This window comes from Gavialis gangeticus, unplaced genomic scaffold (genome assembly GCF_001723915.1).
Source record: "Gavialis gangeticus isolate Ggan-Ray unplaced genomic scaffold, GavGan_comp1, whole genome shotgun sequence".
Classification (NCBI taxonomy): Eukaryota; Metazoa; Chordata; order Crocodylia; family Gavialidae; genus Gavialis; species Gavialis gangeticus.
This window is the reverse complement of record NW_017729031.1, coordinates 104,766,840-104,776,781: the sequence shown is the minus strand read 5'-3', so window position 1 is coordinate 104,776,781 and position 9,942 is coordinate 104,766,840. Positions and strand designations below refer to the sequence as shown.

The 9,942-nt window shown below is 40.4% G+C and overlaps 1 protein-coding gene across 1 annotated transcript in view; it reads left to right on the top strand.

Moving 5' to 3' along the window:
• ABI2 (abl interactor 2) overlaps nt 1-9,942 on the top strand; it is a 114,854-nt gene that overhangs the window by 26,343 nt on the left and 78,569 nt on the right. The window contains exon 4 of the mRNA XM_019522908.1: nt 9,068-9,244. Coding sequence (XP_019378453.1) covers nt 9,068-9,244 — 177 coding nt within the window. The remainder of the gene's footprint in view (nt 1-9,067; nt 9,245-9,942) is intronic.

Below are 9,942 nucleotides of genomic sequence, written 5' to 3'. Positions count from 1 at the left end.
CCCCCCCCTTCCCCCCCCCCCCCCCCCCCCGGGTCCTGCTGCTGCCGTCACTTCCAACCCACAAACCCCAGCCCTGCCGGTTCCCCTCACTCCAAAACTGCAGCCCCCCCCATCACTCCTTCCCTCTTGAGCCATGCTGGTGCCCCTCACTCCCAACCTGCAGCCCCCTCTGTCCCTGCTGGTGCCCCTCATTCCTGACCCACAACCCCCTGTTCCCCCCCAGCCCTGCTGGAGGGGCCACTGTCTCTAGCAGGCCAGAGCACAGTGGCTCAGAGTGAGTCTGGCCCCAGTGAATGCTGGAGGGAAGAGGGGAGGCTTTTGGTGCCCCCTGTCTTGGGCTGGGGCTGCCGCACTGTGCCAGGAGACCTGGCTTGGCCATGGCCCCCTTCCCACAAGGCAGCGTTTCTGGCCACTCTGCCCTTGTGAGCATGAGCACTGGCCCCTGTGCTGCCGGCCCGGCTACAGAGTTTTCTGCTGCCCTCAGAGGGTTCCCCCACCCTCTTCCCCTGCCGGAGGGGCAGGCAACTCTTCCCCCAGCCCCACAACCTAGACTTACCTGCCTGCAGCTCCTGGGCCCCGCACAGACACACATGGTGCTCCCTGCCTACAATTGCTCCTCCTCCTGCTCCCACCAGCAGAGCAAAGCAAAAACCTGGATGTTTGGTCAGATTTGAAAAACTCGCCTGGGCAGAGATTGGAGGACTCAAAAAGAGGACATGTCTGGGAAAACCCAGATGAGTAACTCTAGCTTACAGAAATCTTATCTAAATATAATATTTCTTTTAACTGTTCAGATTCCCAAATCAGCTATCACTGGCTTCTAAATACTCAAAAATATTATTGAAACCTGAGACTTACCAGATATATTTATTCAGAGATGATTTTTTTTTCAAGTTCAGTATTAGTCTACTATATTTACTTACATACCAAGCCTATCTTTACCCTTGAAATCAGCCCTACAAAACTGTGGTGTGCATCTTAAGTGGGAAAGCTGATTTTCTGTGCTGGAGTAGAAGCATGGAGATGCTGTAAAATGGCTGCTTCCTCTGCCAGCCTCAGGGGCAGAGCTACAGTGTTAACCCTTTCACAGCTCTGCAAAAGTGGCAGTAGCCTTTGGCTGAGTGATCGGGCAGTTGCTGCTGCCAATTCACCAATGGCAGTTTACCTCTACCATGGTACCACTGGCATTTTACCTTTTGCCTGAGCAGCACCAGTCAGGATTCAGTCATACGATCACGATCCCATGCAGTTAGGAATCGGCCATCACTCTGGAAAACCGCTTTTCTTCATTTTGGTGTCCTACAACAAAGTGTGAATCTTATTTGGGGTCGTGGGATATGTGAGCAAATATGGTGGTTCTTGAAACTTCCCTTTCCATGGTAATATTATAGATCAAGATCCTCCTGGTTGCTGCCATAAAGAGATCAAGGAGGAGTGATGTGATGGTGGTGGTTCATGTACTCCTATTATTGCTCTGCTGGGAAGGTCTGAGGCTAATCTGAGTGGTCAGCATAGTACTACGCATCTTTCAGTTTTATAACCATTGCTCCAAAACTGCTGTGCTTTACTTTTGCAATAGGTGACTCCCATAATGATGCCAGCTGCAGGAGTAGCTTGCTAATACAGGGCTAAACAAATCCCAATCATAGCACCAAGCTGCTGCAGCATGGTGAGCCAGCCCCCTGGAGTTAGTTGACTTCCCCCTGTACCTCTTGGCATTTTGTCAGGAAATGTTTGGAACCATTCTGTTAACGTAAGTTACGAGAACTGTCAGCTTATTCCAAAAGTACCAGCATGATTAATTTTCCACCCAGGTATTATTAATTTATGATATGGAATATTTTTCAGTATCTTAAGAATGCTGTCTTTAAAATATAAATCTTGATTCTAGTAAACTAACTTCTGAAAATCAGGTTGGCAAACTTGTAAATGAGTGCAGCTCTGACATTTGACTAGACTTTACCTTTTAAACAGGTTGCTTAACTAATGGTCTGAGCAATCCTTTCATAAGAGGAGGAGGATAGTTTTTAAGTAAGAGGTGACAGTGAAGTGATGTGTCTCAATTCTGAAACACTAGGAATTATCTAATGCACTTATTATTTGCTTAACCTTTTCACAGCACTTAGACTAGTACAGTGTTTTGCTAAATTGCATACTGAAAATTTGCCATTTCAAATTGGCACAGAGATTACTGATGAATGAATGAATGAGTTGGAACATATACTTAAGCTGTTTCAAACATGTTCTTCATCAAGTCTACAGCTTGCCCTCACTTCCTTGAAAGCATCTTGAATTGCATATCACAAGATAATAGTAATTGTTTCTAAAGTTTGACAGGCAATTGAATATCTGAAAATTTGAAGCACTGGCCCAAGGTTAATTGGGAATTGGAAAGGTTCACAAAATGTTGACAGTAGCCTGAAATTACTGATTAGGTAGAAATTTCTCAGGTTCTGTCAATTTAAAAAAGGCTAAGTACATCTACTCTTTTTTTGTAGATGTTATAAGGTGCTGGTTTGTTAGTTTAGTTTTATCCCTGTTCACTTTAGAGTCGAGATCATAGAACCTTTTTTTCCCCCTAGAGATTTTCCAGGGAATATATTCACACCATAAGATTTACTTGATAGACATTTCTAAATTGTTAAAGAAATATGCTGTCAGTACTGTTCTGCTTGTCGCTTCAGGGATTTATGAATGCTGTTGGCAACAGTCACCTGTGTGTTGAGGGCAACTGTTCCCATTTTCTTGGTAGTCAGTTAATCTTTGTTCTTTTCTCTGATAATCAGCTGTCTCTGTGTTATTCCAGGATAGCTATTTTATTGAATTTTTAACATCTTGTATCTGCAATAGTGTCCCAAACAAGAAATTTTTTTTTTTTTTTGAAAAACCCATCAGCAAAATCTTTTCAGGCTGAATTCTGGATGTATTTTTCCTCAGTAAAATCCTCAGTCATTTAGTTCAGCTATTAGATAAAGAGGTAGTCTGGGTTTGCTATGCAAGAAAATTCCCATTAGATGATCCTCTGCTAATAAGTTTTATACATTTCATTATTTGGTACAATAGTATTGCCATAGCTATTACAGTATTCCTTAAGGAAGCCAGATATATTTATACATTTAGTAAGAGCTGCTATTTAATTCATAGAAACAAGTTTTCACAGTAGCAAGATAGTATCTTTTACAAAAGCTAATTATATCTGGCCAAGATTATGACTGACCAGGGTAAGAGCAAGTCATTTAAAATTCTGTTTCTGTCAGGAAAATGGAGAATAATCATACTTAATGCAGGAAAGGCTAGCACAGAGTTTGGCAATGTTTTATTTTTAATTTGATACTTGATCGGTCATATTATTAGGATTCAGTGAGTTATAAACCTTTTTTCGTTCACTTTTTATGCAGTAGTGAGGAATTCCTAAGAGCCCAGGCACTGGGGGGGGAGAGGAGGAAGGGAGGGAAAGGGTTTTTTTCTAATCTTTCTGAAGTGACAGAGGAAAGGAATTGTGACCTAGCATAGCTATATACACTTTTCTACACTGAAATCAGTTTTGGACAAAGGAGTTAGAGCCTTCATTCCATACTTGGCAAAGGTTAATTGTGTAGTGGAAAATCATATTTAGTCTGGCTTAAGTGATGATTTAAGCATCTGTCTGCTTGGTAACATACAATATATCATGAAGGAGATGGTGTTGGTATTTGTTTTACTATACCACGTAAGAGGCTAGTCATGAACCAGAGCATTTCTCTAAGATACTTTATGCATTAAATGCAGGAAATACTGACAACTGTTGTAAACTAATTTTAGTTTGATCTATGCTGGTCTGTTAGTGAAGCCTCAGAAGATACTTCGGTGTTTTACTTTAGTGCCAGGCAGGAGGAAGATTTCATTACTATGTAATGTTCCTTGTTGTAAGAGAAGTTGATTCTTAAATTTGTTCAATTTCATATTTTGACATTACTGTTATATTATAAGAGGAATAACAATATTTCTGTTAACTGATATTTTCTGTCTGCAGGTCTGTTGTTTTCCTTTCCCAAGAATTTTGGATTACAATTATAGTCTAGAAGAAAGTCCTAGAAAAATTGTTTGGGAACTTTGCATAGACACTATATATTTATTTGCATATTTAGTCATCATAATTGTATTGAGGGACCCCAGGACTAAAATATATTTGGTTTACAAGTTTAAAAAATATTTCTAATTAGCAGGCCTTCAAACCCAGTTTAGATTCTGAGTCGAACTGAGTTGTCCTCTTATCTTGTCACATAGCTAATAAAGGTTGCTCTATGTGCACGCTCACCATCTTGAGGGGAAGAAAGTATGTCTAAAAATAATATTAAGGCTGCAAAGTCAAATGCTGTAAATTTATGAAATGGTAAAACTAGAGTTGCCTGTACAGCTTTAACTTTCCCTATTGCCCTGTGGTTTGAAACTGTTTAATCACATGATTGCATAGTGGGTCATCCCCCTCCCCTTGCATGCATGCATGCATGCTCTCTCTCTCTCTCTGTTGGCCTCAGTGCACTGGAGGTAGCTGCTTTATTAATGGAATGGGGTTGTACACTGAAGAAGGCTGACTATAGGACTCCTCCCTAACTTATTGTATGTTTTGGAAGATGTGTAGTGTGAGCAAGGGAATTGTGGGAAGAGGTCAGTTTCATGTTTCAGAAGGTTTAAGGCTGCTCTGGATTCTATCCTTGACTTTGCTGCAGAGTTACCTATGTGATGTTGGGCCAAGTTACTTGAAACAAACTTTCTATAGTTGCTCAGTTATTGTGTTTCTAATTATATGGGTTCTAACTAGAAACTGTTGGCCTGTTTTGAAGAAGCGCTGAATATCTGGAGCGTGCTTTGAACATGTGAAGTGCTAGATAATGCTGACATATTTTGAAAGATCAGGTTATAGTTATCCCAGATCGGACTGTCAAAATTAGTAGGTATTGTGCACATTGACATTTCTGTCTCAATTCTCTGCAGTATGAGGGTAAAACTCATTTATCTAACATGGGTGAAAATACCTTCATTAACATGTGAAGCGCTCTCTGCTAATAAGCACGATCAGAAATTCCGTGAAGAAATTAATTCCATCTTCAGAGTAACTTCTGAATAGTGTTTCAGTAAATAAGGCATGGGACTAATGCATTGAGTTGAGGAGAAAATAAAATACTGCATAGTTCAGTAACTGGGCATCATCCATTCTGTGAAGCACAGCATGCTGAGTGAAATAGGGGCCCAGTGGAAACAAATAGTGTGAGACCATATAATTAGATTGTCATAATACATAGGCACAAGTGGGCTAAGTTTAGGTTGCACAGGAAATCTTTAATTCTAGCATTTTCTAACAATTGAAATGCTTGACTTTGCAACCTTCATGCTTTTTAAAGTAGTTTTTGGTGTGTGATTTCCTGAAATATTAAAAAATCCAACTGGGAAAAAAACCATAGAAATTCTCTCATGGGGCATCATAGTGACATATTTCCTCAGTAGGGCCGGAACACTTATGCTCACCGCACAGACCTCTGCCATTTGAATTACTGGAATAACTGACAGTAGTAGTAGGGTCTCATCCTTTTTGTTGCTGAACTTTAAAGGAGATGCAATGCTTTGCTAATGGGTTTCCCACATATTTACAGCAGAGTGTTAGCGAGACACATGGATCTTGGGTACCGTCCCAGGTCAAAAGAAGAGTGTGTTCTAGTGAAGAGAAATTCTTCTGAGCATTTACCTAGAAGTTTAATTGTTTTTCCAACGTACCATCTAATTTTTCCCTCCTCCTTTGTATCTCAGAAATGGCTCCCTGTTCCAGTTTTTTCCTTCTGTATTAGTCCCACAGGCTTGTGATATTTGTTTCCTTGAACCGTAAGTCTTTCTTGCCCGCTCCACATCCAGCAACCCTGTTGGCTCATAGTCATAGTTTCCCTCCATGTGTTTTTTATCCAGTTAGTTCACGTTTCCTTTGGCTTCTTTTGCCAGTGTCTCTGCACACTCTTTTCTTTTTTCTCTTTTACCCTAATGTCTGTCTCCTCCAATCCTATTGATTTTCAGTCCCATTTTCCCCTGGCTTTTGGTTTGGTCATTCCCTCCTCCTCGTGTCTTTCCCTGTCTCAAAAGATAGCCTTCCTGTTCTCAATACTGGTGTCATATCCCACCTTGATTTGTGTGGCTCTGGCCTGCAGCATGTGCATTTGGAGTATGGTGAATGTGCAGTCTAGTCATAGGTAAGCACTGTGAAGGGGATAGAGCAGGCTTAGTCCTTCTGTGGGGTGGTGGATGCATCATTTATTTATGCATGAGCTTATGCACACTCAGTGAGGACATATCTTTATAAGATTTTAGCTGTTAATCTCCAAATCTCTGCTTTGTGTGTGGAAATTGAACTTTTTTCCAAGTTTTCTATAAGCTGACCAAATTCATGTGTACTTCTGTGGCAGATGGTGCATCCCTCACACAGGCAAATCCTTTTTCGTATTTCAAATCCTTGATCCAAAGTATGGGTGCACTTGAGCTTTCCAAAGAAAAAGTTACTAGATTTTTTTTTCTTTCTTTGAAAAATATATTTTTCCTCTAGCTGTGTTTTCAGAAATAACTGCATCATTTTGGCTTGAGTGTTTCAAAAATATTCAACCTTAGGTGGCATGTACCTGCCATTGAAAATTTCATCTCAACGTTTAGTTCAGCAAAATTTACAGGCAACTGAAAGAAGTTTTAGTGGGAAACATCAGGCTATCTTGACTGTCAGTACTACTAGCCCTGTATATCTTATTCTTGTCAGGGCATCTGTGCAACCCTGTGTTCAAAACATTTGTATAGGTATACTTGTTTGAAACCTGATGAGGATTGCTTTCTAATATGGGTTGAAACAGGATCTAATTTACTGTTAGTTTTGGTGAGAGCAGCACAAACAGGAATGTAAACAGTAAAAACTTACTTTGTCACTGTGGGAATCGGTACAGATCTTTTTGCTGATTCTGTTCTCTTGCAAGTAGAATTTCCCTGCCTTCTGACTGCACAATGAACTTGGGTACCATTCACAAACATTCATTTCATTTTTAAAGTAGTAACAAGAAAGCTACTAGAGAAGTCTTAACGAGTTTCCTTTTGAATAGTTTATTATAGCTAAAGCATACTCACAATGTGAATTTCTTCAGGTGAAGTTAGCAATGTAGGTTTAGCTGAAAATATTAGCTTCATATCCTGGGGGTGGCATACCTCTAGGGTTATGACTCATAGAGCTGCTTTTCTTCACAGTAAGAAAGAATGTAATTTTTAAAATAACATGGCTTTTACCTAGTCATCACCCAGGCCAAGGCACTTAAAATTTTAAGAGGTTTTGAAGCAACTTAAAATGAATCCATTACCCCTCTTTATTGTGCATAACTATTTCATATATTGCTTTATGTTAAGTGTTCTTTGGTGTAAATTCAAATCTGACCAATATGGGTCTAATCATACCAAAATTAGAGTGATAGCAGAAAAGGAAAGCAAAGTCATAGTGCTTCTTGACCTGGAGAGATTAACAGTTGGAGTTGCAGACAAAGTGGGGGGAGGTTTGGTGCCAAGTAGAACGCTATGCCTTTGTGAGAAGAAAAATAAGGTGACTTAAGTAGTGTCTTTAAAATTACTTCAATCTGTTCTCAATACTGTAAGTAATGTTACCATCTTCACTCAAATCCAAGACAAGGTCCCCCCTACCTATCAGTATGGGAATTGGGTGCGAAGGCTTGTCTTAGATTTGGGTACTGACCTGGGTTAAGCAGTGGCTCAGCTCTGGCTCAGGCTTTGGCCACAGACCTGGGCCAAAGCCAGGGCTGAGTTGCCACCTACCCCAGACTGAGGTGGCTCATGCATTGAGGGTGTGGGCTTGTGGTGGGGCAGGAGAGGGGAGACATGGGCATGTGGGGGAGATTGGTGGTGTGCGCGGGGAGCATGGAGGAGACTGTACAACCTGCCCTCACCCCACCCCACCCCATCCCACTGCTTGCCTCTGGGACCCCAAGCAGGCCAGGACTGCTCTGGAGCTGAAGCTGCTGCAGAAGATAAGGGGGGGGAGGGGGAAGAGACAGGTATGAGGGGGAACAGGGGTAGGGCCGTGGCTCTTTGCTCCCCTTCGCTACTTTCTCTGTCTCAGCAGTGGCGGGGGATGAATTTAAGACAACCTTCCAATAATTAGAATCTGTACATGGAAAATTATAATTTAAATTAAAGTCTTAAATTCGAAGTTGTCTTGGATTTGGGTAAATATGATACTTCTGTTTAAACATGTATTGCAGTAGAAGATGAAAGGCGCACAGTCAAGTTGGTTAAATGTTTGAAAGGGAGTTTTAAGTTGCTCAGAGTAGAGGCAAGTTTGAGAACTGCCGTTCAGAAACAGGTTACTTATGCATGCAAGGGACCAAATTTTCTGATAGTGTAACTGCATTTTCTTCAGGGATGAATTACAAAAATGATTGAGTCTTTCATTAAGTGGAGAGCAGGAAAATGCAAAGTACCAGCCGGATGTTGCACCTGTATTTGTTTAATATCTCTGGAGCTGTGATGAAGCATCTTTTTTTTTTTTTTCAGTTGTGACTTCTTAATTACTACTTTGCTGCATACTAATAGTGCTCCTGTTACAGTTATTGATGCATGTGTAGAGTGGGATTTTACGATGAGATCAGCACTGTTCACATGGATAGCCCAGGAAATTAGCTATTGATTTCATTGGGAATAGGCAGGTCAATGTTGAGCACTTTAAAAGAGCCAAGCTGTTATGCTTAGTGAGCCACTTATAGCGTCTGATTTTTCTGAACAGTATTCTCCTTTGCCACCTGAGGATGAATAAATTACTGCAGTGAGAAACCATGCCACTAACAGCCTGAAATATGGAATTTGCTTAATTGTAAAGAGAAGCAAGACATTATTAATTATAAATAAATGATTAAAGATAGCAAATTCTAACAGTATGTTGAACGAAGAGAAGATAAACAACTTTTGTCATAGTACATTGAAAACGATCACCTAGGATTGAACATTTTTTGTCAAATCTGCACGTAATATTCTGCTCTATTGGTAAATGCATTATGTTTTACAGACAGTGGACATTCACAAAGAAAAAGTTGCTAGAAGAGAAATTGGCATTTTGACTACAAATAAGAACACCTCAAGGACCCACAAAATTATTGCACCAGCCAACCTGGAGCGACCGGTTCGTTACATTAGAAAACCTATTGATTACACAATTCTAGATGATATTGGACATGGAGTGAAGGTAGGTAATATTATCAAAGTCTTGCAAATCGATTGTTGCTTGGCTTCAAAATGTGTGAAGGCTTGCACAGTAACTTACCATTTTTCCTATATCACAGCATGTTCTTTCCTCGATTTCTGTCCAGATGGATTTAAAGGGAATTATCCCACTGTGCTCTGTAACCCTAAAGACCATTTTACCTTTACTTCTGTGTATGTTACCGTGGAATTCATCTCTGTGTGCTCATAAACCTACTTGCTTTTATAGAGGCAAATGCCATTGCCTTTGTTTTGAATCAGATGTCAGGAGGTACCTTAATGAGAGGTGTAATCCTCTGTCTCTTACCTGCCTGAGTCAGTATCACAACATGGATTCGTTGACCCAAGTGTAATATACCACTAGTGCTACTTTGTAACTTGATTGAAAAATTCATTCACCTAAAATGAGGTCTTTGCCACTGTTTTGGTCCCAGCATAGATGAAGCTTATTATATCCATATTTGCATGAAATGTTTGGGTTTTAGCAGCGGTTCAAATGAACTGTACATGGCACATGTCTAGCTCTGGATTTTCTAAATCTGAACATTGAGATTGTAACCAAGTCCTGGGCTAGCCAATTCTGTCATTTAAAAATATTTTTAAGAATAGTTTCAGGGTGAATTTTTAAAGCTGAAGTTAAATACAAATTTGGTTGGATGTGTAAATGGCTGCCTGTATGTG